Below are 22946 nucleotides of genomic sequence, written 5' to 3'. Positions count from 1 at the left end.
GACACACAGACATTGAGAGTGGAAAAATGTATATACACACAAACCAAAGATAGCTTACATTTTTAGTAAATAACTTCGGGGGGGGGGTCTTGGGGGGCAAAATAGGGCCCTGAAAAAACAATACCTTCGAGAAGTGAGGACATGCAAATTATAACATTGATGTTAAGTAACACTTCATCATGGAGCCCTTTTGGGTGAAGGGTTTGTAGAGTATGTATCCAAGATCATGCTGTTTGAGTAACAGATCATGGTTCTCACTTCTTCTGGGCAGGCGGACTTGTTCTCTACCCATAAAACGAAAGGAGGAAATGGCATGTTTAGAATCACTGAAATGGACAGCAATAGGATAATCACGGCCGTTTCTCTTATGTTCACTGATTTGTTGCTGTGTGTGTAAGACCACGTACCAGACAGCTCAACTGTCTGGTACGTGGTTTTACACACACACACACACACACACACACACACACACACACACACACACACACACACACACACACACACACACACACACACACACACAGGCCAGTCCACATGGGCAACGATTCAACGAATCATATAAGCCACATGTGTGGAAACACAAGTAATGATACTGAACTTCTTGCCTGTATGGGGATGAAATAAACACCTAAAGTATTGATGCACTGAGCACAATTGCCCACAGGGATAATTGCCCTTGGGCAAGGGACTCAGGAGGGTCTGTGTTTGTGTGATCCTAAAGGAGACTGAAAGTCAGCATGCACAATCTCGTTTTTCTTGTAAGATTTGTTTTGAGGCTTGTTATGCCTTTATTGATAGGGAACAGTAAGCAGAAAGGAAAGGGGGAGAGAGAGTGACACGCGGCAAAGGCCGTCGGGCTCGGGAGTCGAACCCGCGGCACGCCATCCGGCTGGTTTGGCAGCCTAGGTGCCCAGACGGTTGAGCAAAACGCCAGGGCCACAATCTCTCAAGTTTTTTGAGGGGTGCACCTACTGCTAGTGTCCTATGTCCAGGTTTTGGTGTCTGTGTAAACACAAACATTGAAGACAAAAGTGAGGACAGAAAAGTGAAATTGTGATTGGCCGGAATGTCATTTGTGACGATTTGATTGAGCACGATTGAGCATACATGTGATGTATGATATGATGATAAGAGTGGGCCTCACTTCACACGGGTGTCATTTTCCCCCGTCTGAATGTGTATAGGGGGGGGGGGGGGGGGCTTTGAATAAAGGTGACAATTCTGGGTCAGACGTTAAAATATGCCTATGCTTTTTGAAAGTAGATTTAAGTAAGTAAGTAAGTAAATTAAATAAAAGCTTGCCGCCTAAATTATCCAGCTTTGGATAATGTTTGATTCAAAGCAGAGATGTATAGGATGATAGGATCAAAGCGGTAGGAACTAGGAACCTATTTGTGTAGTCTGTGGTTCTACAGACGTGTGTACCGCTAAAACAATTCCGCCGGAAGTTTGGATCACGGCCTGTCGGCCTTATCACAAAAGAAATGGCGAGCGGCATCGGCAGTGAGTGATATTTCACTTATTATGTATTTCTTCATAATACAAATAACACACGCGAACAATACGTTTGTTTATATTAGTTTGACCCAATAGCTTTCTTATTCTTAATGGCTTGTTGTGCGTGTAGTAAACCTTAGAGGTGTAAACGCTGCTGTGTGTCTCACGAATGTGTCCCCCCAACAGAGCCAAGTATTGCTAATGCTAAAGACCTAACATAAATACCTGATTACGATCTACAGAGCCAAAATTAACTAGTGTCTAATATGCATTGCAACAAGCTATTTATGTAGCGCTAACTCGGGGCAACACACTAAGCTGTATTAATAGCGAACTATACCTTATTTTAGGGTTTACTCCCTTTGTTTACAGCTAGAGTGATTGATTGATTGAACATTGTATTTACAGTTTGTAGAATGGGTACAGTTCAAGGAAAGTGCAGGTCAATACAACATTTGCTAAGAGGATAAAACCAGGAAAAGCACTGACTTGTTCACATCAGGGTCAATTTTCAACTAATAACGTTTAAAGACGTACAACTATACACACACACACACACACACACACACACACACACACACACACACACAAACAAATCAGAATAGAAATGATATAAGATATATAAGACAATATTATTGGTGAACAGAACACGGACAACTTTCTCCCAAGTAACGCCACTGTAGTACCAAGTTAACTAAAACTCCAGCCTAATGGCTCTACCGATTTTGTGTCCAGGGGGGACCCACCCAAATTAGGACTCGCCTAACCCCTGCTCCTAATGTTAGGGTGGGATTTCTCAGGGTAGAGTACACAGCAACTTGGTCTTCAATATACCCAAGGGACCAATTCCCATGTACCTGTCAAACTACTTCAGTGACGTGAGAGAGACACAGACACAACACCCTGAGAGACAGCTTCACTGATCTCATTCAATCCAGATTAGGCACAGACGTGGGGCTAAATTCGTTCTACTGCTATGCTACCAAAATTTGGAATGCCCAACCAACAACAGCCATTGAAAAAAAATGGTAACCCTCCTTCCAAACGGTCATAAAAGAGCACCTGTCTCTGTGAAATGAACAAGATTCCTATACAGGATCTCCTCACTGGTCAAGGATGCTAAACAGGAGCCCTCGTACATGGTTTCTTCGACTATGCATGCACCTCTTGGTACCACAACACCTCGAAGGCCCTTAAAACAAGGCTCCAGTCCAGAGTACTTCCCAAAACAAACTGGTCAGGCTACTACTTGGTGTTGTTCCCAGAGCCCACCTCACCCCTGCCCATTTTGATAGGCTGGAATGGCTTAGGGTTGACGACAGAGTACAGCAACTTGCAATGGGCCTAGACCTGTCAAAATACTTTCTTAATGTCAACCAAGTTCACAATCACAACACCAGAGGGAGTTCAACAAACCACGTGCAACCCAGATTCTGCTCAAATAAGGGTTTAAATTCGAACAAGAAGGCACTTTAGACAGACGATTTAGGCCCTTAGTTTAATTAAACAGGGTGCAAATAAAAAGTGACAACGTTTCGATGTGTAAGTTACATCTTCGTCAGGACAGGACATGACCTGACGGAGATGTAACTTACACATCGAAACGTTGTCACTTTTTATTTGCACCCTGTTATAATAAACCAAGGGCCTAAATCGTCTGAGCTGCTCCAGTGCCTTCTTGTTCGCATGTTATCTGTCCTGCTTCTGAGCTGCACCAGACTGGCCTGCTATAGGCTAGAGGCGCGGTTGGAACTCCCTTCTACAAGGGTTTAAACTCATTTCGCTCCTATGCCACCAAAATGTGGAACACCCTACCAACAGCCATTAAGAAATGTGAATCCCTTGACTCTCAAAGAGCGTATATTTGTGTATATTTGTACGTCATATGTTCTGATGAATTGAACACAAGTCTTTGTGCCTTTTCTGGTTCCAACAGTATTGACCTGTACTTTTGTTTGAATTGTACCCATTCTACATACCGTGAAATACAAATTTCAATTTCAATCAAATATTCCTACTCCCCTTTTTTCCCCCCAGAACACAAGATCCTGAATGTGGGTCCCACAGAGCCGTGGTCGGTCAGAGAGAAACTATGCCTGGCCTCCTCTGTTATGAGGAGTGGGGACCAAAACTGGTAAAGCAACAGCATGCACTTCCACTAGTTATCATCATGGGTATTTATTTATTATTCTGTTCAGAATCAGAATCCCTTTATTTGTCATTTTCCTATGTACTTGCATACAAAAGAACATGAAATACCGTTATTGGCAGTGCAACATAAAACATAAAACACAAGCTAAAAACTAAAACAAAACATGGACAAACATTTAAAAAGAGCCCCAGTATATATGATGACGTGCAATTCATATGGAAAAGTTAAGAGTTACCAACACCACGCACAACCTATAAATAAATAAAGTGGCATGGTGCTATCCTTAAAAACAAAACGTTACCAGCACCGTTTTTTAAAGTGCTGTTGTGCATCCAAAGTGCATTTTTTGTCCAGTTCAGTCCAACGCTTCATTCAGTTTTGCCGGGGGAGGGGGCGCAGTTAGTTTACGAGATATTACTGACTGGAAAACATCCTCGCTCGACACTTGATACATGCCAGTTGAAGCTGCGATGCTAGAACGATGCTAGGTCATATTATGTTCTAAGTAGCCACAATTTGCAACACTGGATGTTTTTAATGGGTTGAATCTAGAGTTGCAACACCAGCCATTGACAAGCCCATACAGATCCAAACAGAGAAGTCCTATCTGATTGTATTAACCCATTTAGGCCTGACGTCGAAATAAAAAAAACGTTCGCTCTGAAAGAATATATATTTGAAGATTTGTGCCGCATTTTTACGATTTTTCAAAAATAGCAGACCTACAAGCTCGTAGCGTGCCTCTCTGTGGCGTGCTATGAGCTTGTAGATCTGCTATTTTTCAATAGCTAAAGTATAACATAATGCTTAGTTAAAACACCAAAAGGGGTTCTCTCTCGCCCAAAATGGGTTAAACAACGGTAAACTCACCGACATTGCAGCTGCTCTTTCTATCGGCAAATCGTGCATTCATAAAAATCCACCGTAGACATGTTATTATGAGCTACGTTCTGTCAATACATCCCATGCAGGTGATCATTTCTGAAAGTGTTAGTGTGAAAGTTTGGAAGCATTGTTGGAAACGCCCTGCGTACCACCTGTTTTGAAATTGCACATAATGCAGGAGGCAGCAGGAGGTTGCGTTACTGTGAAAACAAGCGCTTCCAAACTCCCAACAACACGTAGAAAACGAATCACCTGCAAAGCATTTCTTGACAGAAAGTAGCTCATAACATGTCTACGCCGGTGGAATTTTATGAAATAAACACTTTGCTTTAACTTAAACCGTGCCTCTCCTGCGTTTAATTCTTACTGCTTTTGCTGCGGTGTCCCCTGGATCTTCTCTGGGAGTGTACAGTACACATGTACAATGGTGACATCGCAAAGGATAGTCAAATGAAAACTGGCAAGATTTGCACTTTTCACAATTAATCTGGAAGAGAAACATTACACTCCCCAAGTGATTTCCCCCTCCAGAGCACTTTTCTGCAGTAGCCATGGACCTAAATGAGACAAGTCGAAGTCGAAGAGCAACACAGCTGTTTCCAAGAGCAAATTTAGCCTATTTTCATTATCAAGTGCTATGTGGTAATAACTATACTTTCATATAGGCACATGCACTTTCATTGTCCAGTACTATGTGCCATTCTGAAATAATAATAATAATAATACATACAAGCCAGTCTGAAAAGGTGGGTTTTGAGTGTGCTTTTGAACGTTTCGAAGGTGGGGGCAGCTCTGATGCGAGTTCCACAGAGAAGGGGCAGCCACTGCGAGGGCCCTGTCTCCCCAACCAGTTGGTTTTCCCCTGCAAAAAAAAAAAAAAACAATGGTACAAATTCTCACTTGACTTCAACGTGTGTGCCATCAACAATGGAAGCAGGAGGAGGTAGCTGCTGTTAAGGTGGCCTTACACTAGCCGATTTTTTTTTCAATCTGAAATCTGATAGCACCACACACTACAGGATAATCGGAGCGGGGCAGAGCAAATATCAAACATTCTTGATGTTGATCGGGCCGATCGCGCTTTGAGCGGTCGGGCACCCCCCGAGCGTCAAAAATGCCCGATTATCGGCTAGTGTAAGGCCACCTTAAGTTTCAGGGGTGGGTCGGAGGATGGTTGTAGTTGCACTTTGTATTTAAACTGTTATTATCTGGATCTTGTGTCAATGTACATGTCTGTCCTGTATATGTTTTACTGTGTTTTTGTTTTTATTATCTGCTGTAAAAGTGTAAAATGAATGAATTGCCCAGTTTGGGAACATACTCATGAACCTGACCTTGGCCTTCTAGGGTGTCTGTAAGCAGAGCCATCAAGCCTTTCTCTGAGCCCGGACGTCCGCCTGACTGGTTCTCACAAAAGGTGATCAATTTAATCATTTTAACCCGTTTTCAAAGTGGAGGTTGAGTAGAAAGAAGGGAGTTGGGGCATCATAACAGAAAATGTATTGAAATTTGATTTCAATTCATGACATTATTGCCCTAGTTCAACCACTTTTCAACATTTAAGTCAGCTGTGTTAATCCATTTTGGGTGGGAACCCCTTTAGGTGTTTATAGCATTATGTTATGCTTTAGCTATTGAAAAATAGCAGATCTACAAGTTCATAGCGCGGCACCGAGTGCCGCGCTATGAGGTCTGCTATTGTAGGTCTGCTATTTTTTGAAAAATCGTGAAAATGTGGCGCAAATCTTTGAATATATATTCTTTCAGTGCGTACGTTTTTAACTCAAATATTTGCTTCTGGGGGATGGGGGGGGGGGGGGGGTGTCACTGGAAAAACATATTTTCAGATGGGGGTCCGCGGCCAAATACAGATAATTCTGGGGGTCCTTGAGACAAGAAATATTTTGAGAACCGCTGACATAGAAACATGGGTTTTTCAGAAAACTGTCAGGATTTTGAAGGCATTTTGTAGAATCTTTTCTCGGGTCAAAATGGGTTTACAATGCATTAGTGATGTTAGTGAGTGGACGCCTCGTCTGTGTTTAACTCTGCCCTGTCTTCCACAGCACTGTGCCTCACAATACTCTGAGCTGCTGGAAGCCACTGAAGCCCCCAAGTCAGTATTACACTGTTTACAACACGTCATGCAACCATAATAATATCTAGAGAAAAAAAGAGGAACTAACCAGGTGCTCAATGGAGGTAGCAGGATGTGATAATGATAAAAAGGTGCTCAAACTAGGGCATTAAGCAACTAGTCGACTAGTTTACTAGTCGACTGGTAAATCCACTAGTCGACCTTGTTGGTACTAGTTGACTAGTTGATAAAAAAAGTTTATTTTTATTTATTTTCCCGATTGTGTAGATCAGGTAGATTATAGTTATAGTCACCAATCACCAATGACACAGTTTTTCAATGTACAAATATTTATTTCCAAAGAAAAGAAAAGAAAAGAAAAGTTTTTTTTTTTAATTATTATTTTTTTTTTTACATAATAGGTAGTTAAACAACTAGTCGACTAGTCGACCAGGCAACTAGTAAAAATGACTAGAAGTGAATGCCCTAGCTCACACGGATCAAAAACGGGAATTCTTGCCCTGATGAAGACCTGTTAGGTCGAAACATGTTGGCAGTTTCCTTTTAATTTAATATAAAGGCGTTCCTCATTTTTTAACCTTGTGTGCCCGGATCCTTCTCTTTTTATCTCTCTCTTTTTATCTACATAATATCTAGTTGTCTTGCACCGTGAGTGAAATGTGGAATAGTAATCATAGATATGCTGTAAACTAAACTCTTGATCTCTCTCTCTCTCGTGTGTGTGTGTGTGTGTGTGTGTGTGCGTGCGCGCTCCAGACGTAAGCGTGGTGAGAAGGGTGAAGTGGTGGAGACCATTGAGGATGTGATTGTGCGCAGACTGACCGCCGAGAGGATAGAGGAGTTGAAGAAGCTCTTGCGAGACACACAAGAGAAGTATAGGTAAACGCACACGCACGCACACGCACACACACACGCACGCACGCACGCACGCACGCACACACATAAAGGTCTTTGAATACTGGGAAATGACATGACCTTTCCCCTCTGCACTTCCTTTTATTTTATAGGAAGCTGAAGAAGGAAGTGGATCTAATTCAGACGGGTCATCTGGACTCCCAGTTGAAGGATCTGTGGACGGACATCACACTGTAAGACCCTTATTTGTTTGGATTGTCAGGCTGTCTGCGCACCTACTTCATTTTAGTGTTGGTGCCTGTCAGTGTTTTTTTAGCAATGTGCCTGTCTGTGGATGGCTGATGGAAAATAATAACTATTATACCACAGGTCGTTTTGAGGAAGCAATCTGATTGGTTGAAACGGCCTTCTAGCCGTGGATCAAACCAGCACCATTCACCACCTAATCAAAACAAAGAATTCAGCTGCTCTGTTTTCCCAGAGCGCTAGCAAACTCGGTGGCTAGGCTAGCTAGTTTATTGGGACATTTGTGGTCGTAGTGGCTACATCTGTCATTAAAAAATATATTTTCTCAGCGATTTTCTTAGTTTTAAGGGTAACTGTTGTATAATTGCAATATTACACCCGAGGGTGTGATTTAACGTGATTATTGCCACTTCAGTGATGCTTGCGGAACTCGACTTCGTCTCGTTCCTGACCGCATCACTGTCGTGGCAGTAATCACGTTAAACCACACCCTCTCGTGTAATATTGCTTAATTGTAAGACCCGTCTGATGGCCTGTGCAGATATTATGTGGACTGATTTGTACTTTTAGCAGTGCTGCATTTTGGTATCCCCTCTTATTTGCTTTTCATTTCTAAAGTTACACACATGTATAGCCAGCTAGAGGATTTAAACCAGAATCCCTCAAGGCACAATCCTTGAACCTTTTAGTTTATTGTTTTTTAGTTTTTTAGTTTTTTTTTTGCTTTTGCCTTTATTTTATATTTTTTATGGAGGGACAGACAGTAGGCTGACAGGAAATGGGGAGAGAGATGGGGGGGGGGAAGACATGCAGTAAAGGCCGTCGGGATCGGGAGTCGAACCCGCGGCACACTGCCAGACTGGATTACCAGCCAAGGTGCCTGGACCGCTGAGCCACGGCCCAGGCCATTTTTATTATTATTATTATTTCTTCATTTTTGTTTTGTGTCCATTTTTAGAAAAAAGAAGCAGGATGACGACGAGGCGGAGCAGAAGAGGAAAGCCACAGAGACGGCCTATCAGGGTATGGTTTATTTCAGTGGGTTCCCAAAGTGGGGTCCGGGGACCCCCCCCAGGGGTCCTTGAGGGAGTTCCAGGGGGTCCCCAGCTAAATGATAGTTAGGAACCAAATGGACCCTTATGGGTCTGTAACTCTGACTTACTTACTTAAATTAACCCATTTTGACCTGGGAACGATTCCACAAATGTCTTCTAAATCCTAACGGTTTTCTGAAAAAGCTATGTTTCTATGTCAGACCTACAAGCTTGTAGATCTGCTATTTTTCAATAGCTAAAGCATAACATAATGCTAACACCAAAAGGGATTCCCGCCCAAAATGGGTTAACAATGATTTTACAATATACATTGGGGTTCTCGGAGATAGAAATGCCATTAAATGGGGGGTCCGTAGACTAATATGCATGTCAAACTGCGGGTCCTTGAAATTAAAATGGTTGAAAATCACTGCTCTTTTTCAAATGGGGTTCACGGGCTAATTACTGTCAATGTGGGGGTCCTTGACCTGAAAAAGTTTGGGAACCACTGGTTTTATTAGCCTTGTTTAAATATTGTAAACCTATGCACAGGGTAGGGCTGAGCGATTCATCAAAAACAATGACAAATCCTGACTCTTTTCCTGAAATTACAGATATAATCATGAATCTTGGCAGTTACTGCAATTAGAACACCTTATTTAGTTAAGCAGTTGGACCGTGCCCTTGTCTCCTCACCATCATTACACACATTTTAATTTAACCAGAACACCATCCAACCCAAGATTGGGGAAATTGCTACAGGCCCAGTGGCTATTCAAGATCACTGGTCGCCCTATGTTTATTTTGTATTTTCTTTATAATTCTCTTTGGGATTATGCTGGCATATAACACTCCATATAGATTTAGTTCTGCAGCTAATTCATTATATGTGTGAATAAACAGTAGGACAGCATGGTAAAAAGCATGGTAAAAAGAAGGAAGTACCTGATTGAGCCACCAGAGTGCGCCAGTGGTTCTGGTTTAGCCATTGGTGGTCTAAAAAACAAAACCTGCTTCCCAAACACTGGGTCGCAGACATATTTCTATGGGCCCTCTTTATATCTTTTGTTTCCTACATTTTGTTTTTAATTATTATTGTAAAGCATTTTCAAAAAACATTCCCAAAAAAAGTTAAACTTTTCATGAATTAAAGGACCACTTCACCACTTGTCAACCTATCTTCATATAATAGGTCCTCACTAATAATCATGATAAAATGGCACGTTTTTTTTCTACTCAGTCTGTGTCTCATAGGAGGGCTGTGGGCAGTTCAGAAACCGTCTTCCAGTGACATCATCATTAGGCAGATGTTTAGAATTTCATTATCGTGAGAACGATGGCTTCCATTTTCGCGTTGCAACTTTTCAGGACTAGAAAGTCTGCAGTTTCTATTAGCTTGTATTCCCCATCGATGATGTCACTAGAAGACGGTTTCTGAACTGCCCCCAGCCCTCCTATGAAACACAGACAGAGTAGAAAAAAATGGCGCCATGTTTTCATGATTATTAGTGAGGACCTATTATATGAAGATAGGTTGACAAGTGGTGAAGTGGTCCTTTAATAACAAGGACCAAGGATTCTTTTTCTTCAGTAATGTCATGAAGTAAAATGAAAGAAAACATCTTAAGAAATTCCATAAATTAGAAGAAAATATTTTAGACGTGAAAATAGCACTACAAATAAATAGATCTACAAGCTTGTAGATCTGCCATTTTTCACTAGTTTGGTGTTTTAAACATTGTGTTATAATTTAGCTATTGAAAAATAGCAGATCTACAAGCTCATAGCGCGCCACCGAGTCGCGCGCTACGAGCTTGTAGGTCTGCTATTTTTGAAAAATCATGAAAATGTGCCTCAAATCATTTCATCGGAGTGAAAGTTTTTTACTCAAATCTTTGCTTCTGGGGGGTTCCTGGAACAACATATTTCCAGATGGGGGTCGGCGGCCGAATACATATAATTCCAGGGGTCGTTGACGTGAAATATTGAGCACCACTGATACAGAAACATGAGGTATTTCAGAAAACCGTTAGGATTTAGAAGCCATTTTTTAGAATCAGCCTCAGTCCAAAATAGGTTAATTTCTGTTTTGGGTCACGGGGCTGAAAAGCTTTTGGGGAACCACTGGCTCTTGTCTAAACTCCCTCCCCGTGTGCCTCCACTCCCCTGCAGCTCGCCAAACAGTGAAGAACACTCCCAAGCGGCTCCCCAACGTCACGGTGCGCTCTCCGCTGGGAGCCAGCCCCCCCAACGTGGACTCCCAGGCCGACGTGGCCACCCCCACGCCCCCCATGGACACCACAATGGGCACCCCTTCTGACGACGCCGGCGCCCACCCAGCCGTAAGTACACACACACACACACACACACACGCTCAGCCACTCGCTCTCGCAGACCGCTGGTTCCCTTTTCATTACGCAGTGGTGGGCCTTACGGGAAGGATAATGAACCAATTTACGTGAAACACCCAGAATAATCAAATCATGTTGTTTTTTTTGTTGTGTTTTTTTTTCCAGGGGCGCTAGCCCCTCCCAACGCCTGGCTTTCAGAAATTGTCTCATATGGCAGCCAAGTCTATGGACTTTTAAAGATGGAGTGCCGTGTTTTCTTTGTACCTTTCTGTTTTGCATGTGTCTATGGAGTTAACGTTACTAGATAATAGACCCCCAGGTGTGGTTATAATATTCAAATATGTCTTCCCTGTGTATTCTTGGTTTCTTCCTGAAAGCTGAAAGCCTTTTGAGTCAAAAGGCCCAATCGAAATAACACCATTTTAGTGACATCATAAACCTAACCCCTCCCACATTATCATACAACAACAGCTGTGGGCGAGGCTTAAGTTCAGGTGGGTGGTGCTAAGGTGAAAACCAGGTATACTTAACACAATCATTATCGGGATTCCTTAAAAATTTGGTCCCCCCCCCCCCCCCCCCCCAGCAGAAATGAAGCGCTTAGTATATCCTTCAGATCAAAACCACGGAGAGCGCCCTAGATTAGCAGATACGAGGCATTCGTTCTGCCGCGGCTACTAGGCTGCTAGTGAACGGGACGCTAATAGGACCGAAGAGCGAAGCGTGCGGTGGCCGAGAGTCCGACTCAAAAATTAAAAAAAGGAAAAAAATCAGAATATTCTTCTCTCGCCTGATATCATTGAGGATGCGCTAGGACGTCCTATGGATGCGTCGGTTGGATTCCCTATGACGTTTCCAGACGTCCTATGGATGGAATGTGTTAATGAACTGGTGGGTGTGGCCACATAAAAACAATTTTAATAACACTTTCTGTACACTTTTTTTTTGAAAAATCTTCCTCCTAGTATAATCATCATAACGGCACGGCACTCCATCTTTTATGTTTTTATGTTTGCTTAACAAACAGCACCCCAAAAAAACAAGTCTATGAACTTTGTAAAAGTTTGTTTAGAGTGCAATGTTTGTTGAAAGAAGTGAGGTGTGATTTTTATAATTATTTTACATAATACTGTATAAATCATAATTAGTTCCTTTTAATATAAAGGTGTAGCTGTACAAGACATACATTCACGTGTAGAGGAGTAGCGTCTCTCATACATGCCATGCCAGTCTTTCTAGGGATGCACCGAATATTCGGCCACCGAAACTTTTCGGCCGAATATTCGGTATTCGGTTTGGTTGATTTTTTTTTTAGAGCCGAGAGACCGAATAGTCAAAGAACCGGGGGTTACCTTTCGTAACCTACTGTTGTGTAACTTGTGATGACGACGTGATCAAAATGTAATCGTGTCTTTTGCCATTATCATGTAGCTCTACAACAAAGCTCCAGCCATGACAGCAATGGTACAAAAACTGGTAAAAATAAATAAATAACTAAATTATATATAATCTTAAAGGACCACTTCACCACTTTTCAACCTATCTTCATATAATAGGTCCTCACTAATAATCATGATAAAATGGCACGATTTTTTTCTACTCAGTCTGTGTCTCATAGGAGGACTGTAGAAACCGTCTTCCAGTGACATCATCATTAGGCAGATTATTATTTAAACAAGATTTTTTTACAAAAACGTTTAGATTTTCATTATCGTGAGAACGATGGCTTCCATTTTCGCATTGCAACTTTTCAGGACTAGAAAGCCTGCAGTTTTTATTAGCTTGTTCCCCATCGATGATGTCACTGGAAGACGGTTTCTGAACTGCCCACAGCCCTCCTATGAGACACAGACAGAGTAGAAAAAAATTGCGCCATTTTTTCATGATTATTAGTGAGGACTTATTGTAGGTTGAAAAGTGGTGAAGTGGTCCTTTAATCATATTCGGTTTTAGGCCAACCGTTTCCTTGCATTCGGTTTCGGCCCAAGAATTTCCCCATTCAGTTTGCATCCCTTAATTCTTTTCATCATGTCCCACCAGGCCCAGGGCATAGGGACATTCCTGCCCTCGACAGATGGTCCGGGCCCGGGGCCTAAAGAGGGAAGCCTGGGGGCTCTGGTGGACGACTCCCCACAGAAGAGGCTGCTTACTCAGAAGGCCACGCCGCCGCCGTCCCCTCTGCTGTCAGAGCTGCTGAAGAAAGGCAGCCTCATCTCAGCCAGCCCCCGCCTGGTGAGAAGGAACTTTAGCTTGGATTTTAGACTTGCTTAAAGGACCACTTCACCACTTTTCAACTTCTCTTCCTATAATTGGTCCTCATAATGTTCATGATATAATGCCACAATTTTTTCCTACTCAGTCTGTGTCTCATAGGAAGGCTGTGGCCAGTTCAGAAACCCGTCCACCAGTGACATCATCGATGGTGAATCCAAGCTAATAGAAACGGCAGGCTTTCTTTTCCTGAAAATTTGCAATGCAAAAGTTGAAGCCATCGTTCAAACGATAATACAAATCTAAATATATTTTAAAACAAATCTTGTTTAAAAAAAAATCTGCCTAATGATGATGTCACTGGTGGACGGGTGTCCGAACTGCCCAAAGCCCTCCTATGAGACAGACCGAGACAGCTCATAGCGCGCCACCGAGTGGCGCGCTACGAGCTTGTAGGTCTGCTATTTTTGAAAAATCATTAAACTGTGGCGCAAATCATTGAATATATATTTCAGAGCGAACATTTTGAACTAAAATATTTGCTTCTGGGGGGGTCCCTGGAACTACATATTTTGAGATGGAAAATGTTAGGATTCAGAAGCCTTTTTTTAGTCCAAAATGGGTTAATCTAGAGCAATTTTCAGTAACAACAACACAAGATAATAACATCAAATACATAGAAATAGTCATCAAGAATCATAAGCAAGCAATAATCTGTAATCTGTACAGTGAAGCTGTGTGAGTATACATTATTGAGTGCTACGTCTACATAAAATGCTAAATTATTAACAGTTATGCTACCGTCTTAGCAGGACAAGCTGTGTGTTCCGTTTCACCAGTGTGTGATAACTTAAATTTGCAAACACAATTTTCCATTTCAACATCTACGTTAAACATACATTTTCTAATTTGAAAATGAAACGGCATGTCTGGCTTTTTTGCCAGTCTGTGGGCCTAAATAAGTGTTATTTTAACCCATTTTGGCCTGACGTCGAAATAAAAAAAATGTCTTCTAAATCATGACAGTTTTCTGAAAAACCTCATGTTTCTGTATCAGTGGTACTCGATATTTCATATCAAGAACCCCAAAAATTATCTGTATTTGGCCGCCGACCCCCATCTGAAAATATGTTGTTCTAGGGACCGCCCCAGAAGCAAAGATTTGAGTTAAAACATTCGCTCTGAAAGAATATATATTCAGATTCAGATTTGCGCCACATTTTCGCCATTTTTCAAAAATAGCAGACCTACAAGCTCGTAGCGCGCTATGAGCTTGTAGATCTGCTATTTTTCAATAGCTAAAGTATAACATAATGCTTAGTTAAAACACCAAAAGGGGTTCCCGCCCAGAATGGGTTAAGTCAGTCAGTTGCTGGCCTTCAGTCAAGCTTAGACTTTTTAAAAGGTTTGTCATGGGTTATAAAATATATTGATTGTTATATAACTTACTTCTACTGCAATGTAGTAGTTTGGATATAGGCCTATACAGTTTATTGATGATATCGAATGGATAAAAAAAAAAAGAGATTCAAACCACTGAATTGCTTTTGAGCTTTAGATTCTTTTCTCTTAGGTAGCAGAGGGTGATGCCACAGCCAGCCTCACCAACGGAGTTCAGACCACAACTGCCGCCACTGTCATGCCATCAGGTCATGACATCACCACAGGTAAATATCACTACAAAGCCGCCGTCTGTCTCTGTCACTCACCTACACACACACACACACAATTGTTTCAGACTGTTGAGGACATATGTGACCAGATTTGACTGAGTGCAAATTACAGCTTTTCACCAGAGGAGAAAAACGTTTTTTTTTTTTTTTTTTTTTCAAAATGAGTTGATCGCACAGGCAGACTTCACATACTAGAGCATGTCTGAAATAAGTGTCAGAGCTGAAATCGACATGTGAATATGAAATAAATGCTTAAACATGTAGCTAGGTGTAATGTTAGAGACCACAGAAGTGAACCTTTCAAGCCTGTTTTCTCAACTCTCTGTTTTCTGCAAGACATTACTCTATAAGCCATATCTCCAAAACTGGTGGGTCAAACTGAACAACCAATATGTCAATTTGAAGCTATGATTCACTGCTTTCATATGACATGAAAAAACGAAAATTCAAAAAAATCCAATGGCAGTCCCTCAGTCAAATTTAGTCACATATTATAAGGCCACCAATGGCCCATACAGTTGGAGGCCATCGATATTGTCCTTTTCTTTTTGCTGAGGTTTGCGTGATCTGCGCAAAAGGACAGTTAACCCATTTTGGGCGGGAACCCCTTTTGGTGTTTTAAACATTATGTTATAATTTAGCTATTGAAAAATAGCAGATCTACAAGCTCATAGCGCGCCACCGAGTGGCGCGCTACGAGCTTGTAGGTCTGCTATTTTTTAAAAATCGTGAAAATATTTATTTCAGAAAACTGGAGGATTTAGAAGGATTTTTTTTAAATGTTGAGGTCAGGCCTAAATGGGTCAAATGATAAGGGACAATATCGGTGGCACCCAACTGTATGCACACAGAATAGCTCTTCCTACTCCCGCGTTGCTTCCCTACTTCCTTCACAGATCTTACCGATGATACTACTGTTCAATTTACGTTGGTGTGCTAGTGGTTCTCAAACTCTTTAATTTCAAGGACCCCATAACTCTCTGAGTGTACAAATGGAACCCTTACGGGGTCCAATTGGTTCCATTTGTACACTCAAGAGTTACACACCCCTACGGGACCACCTTGGAACCCACTCAAGGACACTTTGAGACCCACCGGTGCAGCAGAGTGTTTCCAGTGAGCCAACATGCACAATATCACTAGCAGCACCCTGACTCTGTTTGACCTTTATTAGTAGCATCGGTAGTTGCGAACGCCAGTGAGCCTTTACTATGAGACCCAGCAGAACATGTCTGTCTGTCTGTGTGTCACGCTGTAACACCACCCGCCCCCCAACCAGAGGGTGCAGCTGTATCACACACAAAAACACACACACATGCACACACGCACATGCACGCACGCACACACGCACGCACGTGCATCGCACGCACGCACGCAAAAAAAAACGTACACATTTTTTTAACAAAATTAAAAATTAAAAAAACTTAAAAAAAACTTAAATAAATAACAAAGAGGGGAAAAAAGCTCTGTGTGTATGTGTGTGTGTCAGACTGCCACAACAGCTGCGTTCGCGTCCCGCGTTCACGCGTCTTACTTGTAATAACAAGTAGGGAAGTTATTTCCAAAATGGCGTGTAATGTATTGATAGAGCCCATTGGCTTAAACTGTGGAGTTATGCTCTAAACTAAACTCTTGATCTCCCTCTCTCTAATGTGTGTGTGTGTGTGTGGTGTGTGTGTGTGATGTGTGTGTGTGTGTGTGTGTGGTGAGAGGGTGGAGCGGAGGCAGCAGTGAAGGCAGAGCTGGCTGAGGAGACGTGCTTGGGGGGGGTGGAAGACGACCTGGTGGCCGTGTCCTACATAGGAGACGAGCTGGACCTGGAGACGGTCGGAGACATCATCGCCATCATCGAGGAGAAGGTATAAGGCCACTGCGTCAACAACACACGTGTGGCCAGGATCCGCCCACCGTGTGTCCACAAAACAACCACATCACGCAAAAGAAATGGGACACAACTAGGATACTAGTGCTGCGCCATTCAAATGTAGTATATCTCGATTGTCCTCCTATAAGAGTTGAGATCATGATTCTCGCATGATTCGAATGTCTTCCATGAAAATATTTGTCTTTATTTAGTCTGTGGTTGCACCTGGAACCAGCTACTGTGGCTTTAAACAGACAACATCAAAGTGCTTGACTTAAACCTCTCTTAAAGTCTCTTGTAGCAAAAACATAAGGGTAACTAAATTGGACGGCCAATTAGTGCGGCAGGATTCATGCTCAAATGATATCGCATGTGTCTGAAACTAGATCTCGATCTTTTTTTTATTGAAGAGATTTGCTGGTTGCTATACAATGTTTTCTGATTAACCCATTTTGGGGCGGGAACCCCTTTTGGTGTTTTCATCATGTTATGCTTTAGCTATTGAAAAACAGCAGATCTACAAGCTCATAGCTGTTTTTGAAAAATCGAAGAACGACTGACATAGAAACATAGCTTTTTCAGAAAACTGTCAGGATGTAGAAGACATTTTTAGAATCTGATCTCAGGTCAAAATGGGTTAGTCTCTTGTAGCAAAAACGTACTAAATTGGACAGCCAATTAGTGCCGGCAGGATTCTTGCTCAAATTTAGAAATGAGATATCGCATGTCTGAAACTAGATCTCGATCTTTTTTTTAATTATTATTGTGCAGCACTAACACCCTTGAAGAGATTTGCTGGTTGCTGCTATACAATGTTTTCTGATTAACCCATTTTGGGGTGGGAACCCCTTTTGGTGTTAGCATCATGTTATGCTTTAGCTATTGAAAAACAGCAGATCTACAAGCTCATAGCGCGCCACTGAGTGGCGCGCTACGAGCTTGTAGGTCTGCTATTTTTGAAAAATCGTGAAAATATTTATTTCAGAAAACTGGAGGATTTAGAAGAATTTTTTAAAATTTTGAGGTCAGGCCAAAATGGTTTAATGTTGTCAAATTGACTCCCCCCCTCCCAGGTGGACGACTCCGTAGAAGCCCTGGACGCTGCGGCGGTCGAGGCCGCCCTCTCCCTCTGCGAGGAGGCGGTGTCGGGGACACACCCGCTCCCGGGCCCCTGGGAGGAGCTGAAGTCCTCGGAGCCGCCCGTGGTGCCGGTGGTCGACCCCGCCGCACCGGAGCCCCCCCCGGAGGCCGCCGCCGCGACCCTGGAGACCCACCACCACCACCACCACCACCACCACCAACCGGAGGCCATGACGACGAGGGAAGAAGAAGCGCTGCTCAAGGGGGACTGCGAGGCGGCGAGGAGCGACGCGACGTCCTCCGACGAGGGGGCGGCGGGCGGCGAGCTCGCGGAGGAGTGCGCGGCCGAAAAGGAGGGAGCGGAGGTGACGGTGAAGAGCGAAGGGGAGGAGTGGAGCCAGCCTGAGCCCAACCCGCCTTGCCTCGGTATGTAACGCGGTCAAATCCTTGAGTGTCAATTTAAAGGTAGTGTATTTTCGTTGGTTAAAATAAGTGTTATAAAGCTCTATATTTGATAGCACTCATTGCTATAGAGTGTTTGTTCAGTAAACAGGACTCTCAAGCTTTTTATATTAAACAGAAAGTTTTCAGAAACTGAAACTAGGATACCAATTGTATCCAATCAGGATGGAGAACGCAGTCAGAATACAGATTAAACAAGTGGAATTGTTTTTGATGACGCAAAGAAATGGAACTGAAGGAAGTGGAACACTATAAAAATTAAGCTGATAAATGGCTACTCTCTCCTGATTGTCTGAAATGTTGTCACCTACCTGAAAATGTATTTTCTGATTATTAACACTTTGACTACTATTCACGATTTGCGAGTTGCCCGAGTTATGTTTTCATTGTTTAATCAGTTTGAAGTCATACGGGCAATCCACCGGCCAGAACGGGATATGAGACGCGTTTTGATGACGTCATCGCAAAGAGGTCCGTCGCACAGACGTGCAAAGGGTTCTGGGAAATTGAGTCCCTGTTGTTTACAATATATTGCAGCGCGTGGCTGCCCCTTTGGAATATCTTAACAGTACTACAACAAGCAATTACACCGTTTTAACCCATTTTGGGCGGGAACCCCTTTTGGTGTTTTAAACATTATGTTATAATTTAGCTATTGAAAAATAGCAGATCTACAAACTCATAGGTGGCGCGCTACGAGCGCGCCACGCTATTTTTGAAAAATCGTGAAAATATTTATTTCAGAAAACTGGAGGATTTAGAAAAAAATTTCAGGCCAAAATGGGTTAAAGTGGACTTTCATGACGAGCAACTCAGCGATCGGTGCACTGGCTGTTCAAAGGTATAACTTTAAACATAGGCAGTCTAGCCTGGAAGACGATCGTTTAATCCCGGCATTAAAACTGGTAAAGAGCTAGAGACGCTGTGGGCACTGGTGGCGTGTTCCCTCCTCCGCGTCATCAGCGCCCATACCCGAGGTGGGGTTGGCGAAAGGGCCTTTCTGTGTGGAGTTTGCATGTTCTCCCCGTGTCCCCTAGGGTAGGTACCCTCACAAAAAACATGCAGTAATCCTGGTCTCTAAACTGCCACCCACTGGCCTGATGGAGGGGAAAGGAACTGGTTGAAATAACGTGTTCCTTCCACGCGCTACGTCCAACCAGGGAAACTCCCACCTGTCAGGTGTAAAGGAGCGACTTGGACACTCAGGCATGAAGGAAGCATGAGTTCAAGTCCGTTGCTCTCCCCAGGTTGGCGGAGGGTGTGTAGAGCCCAGGATCACATTAGATAATTGTGAAAAATTATAAAAAAATAGAGACCCCTGTTACTGAACAAAAACTCTAGTCTATAGCAATGATTACTATCAGAATATAGTGATTTAACCTTTTAACAAAACACTTTTTGTTTTAACCAAAGAAAATCACTTGCACTACCTTTTAACTTTTGAGTGTCAAAATTGACCCGCGTATGGTAAGCATCTTTACACTAAATCTAAATGGACAGTGGATCTTTACTGTATATAGCATGCATGTGCAGTGCATGCATATAGAACTCCCATCGCGGTGCATTTTCAAATGAATCTCATTTTCATCTTTTACAGACTCCGAAGACAGTTCCGTGTCAGGGAAAGAATCCAAGGTGAGTGAATATTAATAACCCCCTAAAGGTCAGTCCACAACATGTCATGCAACTACTTATCCCCAACGGTGGTTGCAAGGAGTTGCATTGGGTTTGGACTGGCCTTAAAACGGTTTTGTTGACTAAGAACTAGACTAACACACAGACATTTCAGATGACTAAACTTTTACTAAAACTAAATCAAAATATAGCTGACAAAAGCAACGCCGTTCTGTGTGTGCGGTCGTCTGTCCGGGTGCAGTACTTAGTTTAGACAGTTTTTGGTTTAGTCATTGGTCATTGGGTTAGACCAGTCATTAATCCTACAACTACAACCTATCTCAAACCCTCACCCTAAACCTAACCTAACCTTAACCCATGTCTAACCGATGACTAGTTTAAACTAAGTATGCACCCCGTCTTTCTGTCCGTCGCAGGAGGTGAAGGAGGAGGAGGGAGGGAGCGAGGCGGACCCCGAGGAGGGCATCATGGAGCTGAAGGAGGAGTGTGGTGTGGACGGGGAGGGCCCCTACCTCTCGGAGGTGGAGCCGGCGGCCAGCGAGAGCGAGGACGGCTACGGCACCAACTCCCAGCGCTGCTGCTACACCACGGCCGACTCTCTGGCCAGCAGCCCTGCTTCCTCCTCTCAGTTGTGAGTAGCAAAACGTTACCTCTATGCTTAAAAAACCCATTTGGGGCGGGAACCTCTTTTTGGTGGTAGCATTATGTTATGCTTTAGCTATTGAAAAATAGCAGATGTACAAGCTCATAGCGCGCCACCGAGTGGCGCGCTACGAGCTTGTAGGTCTGCTATTTTTGAAAAATCGTGAACGTGTGGTGCAAAGCTTTGAATATATACTCTTTCAGAGCGGACGTTTTTAACTCAAATCTTTGCTTCTGGGAGGTGGTCCCTGAAACAACACATTTTCAGATGGGGGGTCAGCGGCCAACTTCATATATTTTTGGGGGTCCTTGACATGAAATATTGAGAACCACTGATATAGAAACATGAGGTTTTTCAGAAAAAAAGACATTTTAAAAAATATATTTTTTTAATTTCGACGTCAGGCCTAAATGGGTTAACAGCTGTCACGATCCGTCAGGACCTGAGTCACACATGTGGAGACAATTAGTCTCGTGATTGTCCTGGCTGGGGGGGAGAGGGGGTGACGAGACAGCTTCAATTAATTTCCTATGGAAGTCACTTGGGAAGAAGAGGCTGCCACGGTAACGCGTCATTGTTCTGACCTGCCGTTAGTTTGACCGATTACTAACACTATCCCTAACCCAGTGACCTCAGTCTTAACCGGCCACGCAGGTCGACACTAACCCTAACACCAGGGCTCCACCGGGCGCGTCAGCGTCGCGTCTCCGTCACCGTCAGGGAATGTTCCCTTTTTAATCAATGAAGGGTGGCTCCACTGCCCGCGTTGCGTTGACGGAGACGCGACGCGTGCATTAAAATTGAACCGGTGCGTTTTTTGACGCACGCGACGGAGACGCAACGCGTCCGGTGGAGCCCTGGCGTAACCTCAGTCTCAAGGTCATTTTGTGCCCAAGACGTCTGTGGACGTCTTTGGTATTACCGCACGGGCATAGCCCAAGACGTCTGTGGACGTCTTTGAAAAAAAAAAAAATATATATATATATATATATATATATATATATATTTTTTTAATCAAAACAATGATTTTTTTTTTTTTTATATGTGGTGCCAAAGTTTGTGTTTTCGCCATTGAGAATGCATTTGGCGTTTAAATTAAATAACTCAGAAACTATAAAACATTTCAAAGTAAAAAGTTCCAGCATGTGTCTCCACAGTCAGCTGAATTATAAAAAATGTGAATGGATTTTCTAGGTGAAAGTGATTTTTGGGCAGTTTTGCGTGGGCTCTCAATGTGTTAACATGCCACGACTCAGTCTTAACCGGCCACGTAGGTCGCTAACCCTAACCTCAGTCTTAACATGCCACACCTCAGTCTTAATCGGCCACGTAGGTCGACGCTAACCCTAACCTCAGTCTTAACATGCCACGACTCAGTCTTAACCGGCCACGTAGGTCGCTAACCCTAACCTCAGTCTTAACATGCCACGACTCAGTCTTAACCGGCCACGTAGGTCGCTAACCCTAACCTCAGTCTTAACATGCCACACCTCAGTCTTAACCGGCCACGTAGGTCGCTAACCCTAACCTCAGTCTTAACATGCCACACCTCAGTCTTAATCGGCCACGTAGTTCGACGCTAACCCTAACCTCAGTCTTAACATGCCACGCCTCAGTCTTAACCGGCCACGTAGGTCGCTAACCCTAACCTCAGTCTTAACATGCCACACCTCAGTCTTAATCGGCCACGTAGTTCGACGCTAACCCTAACCTCAGTCTTAACATGCCACGCCTCAGTCTTAACCGGCCACGTAGGTCGCTAACCCTAACCTCAGTCTTAACATGCCACACCTCAGTCTTAATCGGCCACGTAGTTCGACGCTAACCCTAACCTCAGTCTTAACATGCCACGCCTCAGTCTTAACCAGCCCATGTGGGTCGCTAACCCTAAACCCTTAGAGACTGGGGTTTCCCCTAACTGAATAATATAATGGAAAATCCAGTAATGGTGAAGTGAAGTCAGTTGTTTCACAAATCTTCAGGCAGTAAGAGCATACAGAACAAGCCTCCTGGCCTGTCCCGACAGCCCCTCGTGGCACAAGCCCCAATCTCAGACGGTTCTTCTAGTCCTCTCTAATAAAGGTGCTATTTTTTTTTATTTTTTTTATATCATTTTTATCCCACAATTTTGTAACCCATTTTTCACCCCTGTGTCAATTAACAATGTGATCCTGGGCTCTACACACCCTCCGCCAACCTAGTCCCCATATATGGGGGACATGGGGAGAGCAACGGACTTGAACTCATGCTTCCTTCATGC

The 22946-nt window shown here is 43.2% G+C and overlaps 1 protein-coding gene across 4 annotated transcripts in view; it reads left to right on the top strand.

Annotated features, from left to right (window-relative positions):
- The first annotated feature begins 1383 nt into the window (after positions 1 to 1383).
- Positions 1384 to 22946, top strand: part of brd8b (bromodomain containing 8b) — a 34994-nt gene continuing 13431 nt past the window's right edge. Inside the window, exons 1-15 of one of the 4 annotated variants that reach the window (XM_079508524.1) lie at positions 1384 to 1503; positions 3535 to 3631; positions 5882 to 5951; positions 6601 to 6650; positions 7389 to 7511; positions 7640 to 7720; positions 8692 to 8756; positions 10940 to 11109; positions 12550 to 12594; positions 13159 to 13350; positions 14903 to 14996; positions 16734 to 16861; positions 17940 to 18372; positions 20006 to 20043; positions 20460 to 20674. In XM_079508524.1, the coding sequence (XP_079364650.1) occupies positions 1485 to 1503; positions 3535 to 3631; positions 5882 to 5951; positions 6601 to 6650; positions 7389 to 7511; positions 7640 to 7720; positions 8692 to 8756; positions 10940 to 11109; positions 12550 to 12594; positions 13159 to 13350; positions 14903 to 14996; positions 16734 to 16861; positions 17940 to 18372; positions 20006 to 20043; positions 20460 to 20674 (1820 nt within the window). In that variant the 5' untranslated portion in view covers positions 1384 to 1484. Of the gene's footprint in view, positions 1504 to 3534; positions 3632 to 5881; positions 5952 to 6600; positions 6651 to 7388; positions 7512 to 7639; positions 7721 to 8691; positions 8757 to 10939; positions 11110 to 12549; positions 12595 to 13158; positions 13351 to 14902; positions 14997 to 16712; positions 16862 to 17939; positions 18373 to 20005; positions 20044 to 20459; positions 20675 to 22946 lie in introns of all 4 variants that reach the window. The other 3 variants (XM_079508523.1, XM_079508522.1, XM_079508525.1) reach the window with 3 other exon arrangements.

Source organism: Electrona antarctica (assembly GCF_951216825.1).
Source record: "Electrona antarctica genome assembly, chromosome: 1".
Classification (NCBI taxonomy): Eukaryota; Metazoa; Chordata; class Actinopteri; order Myctophiformes; family Myctophidae; genus Electrona; species Electrona antarctica.
The sequence above is the reverse complement of the archived record's forward strand: the minus strand, read 5'-3'. Positions and strand labels throughout refer to the sequence as shown.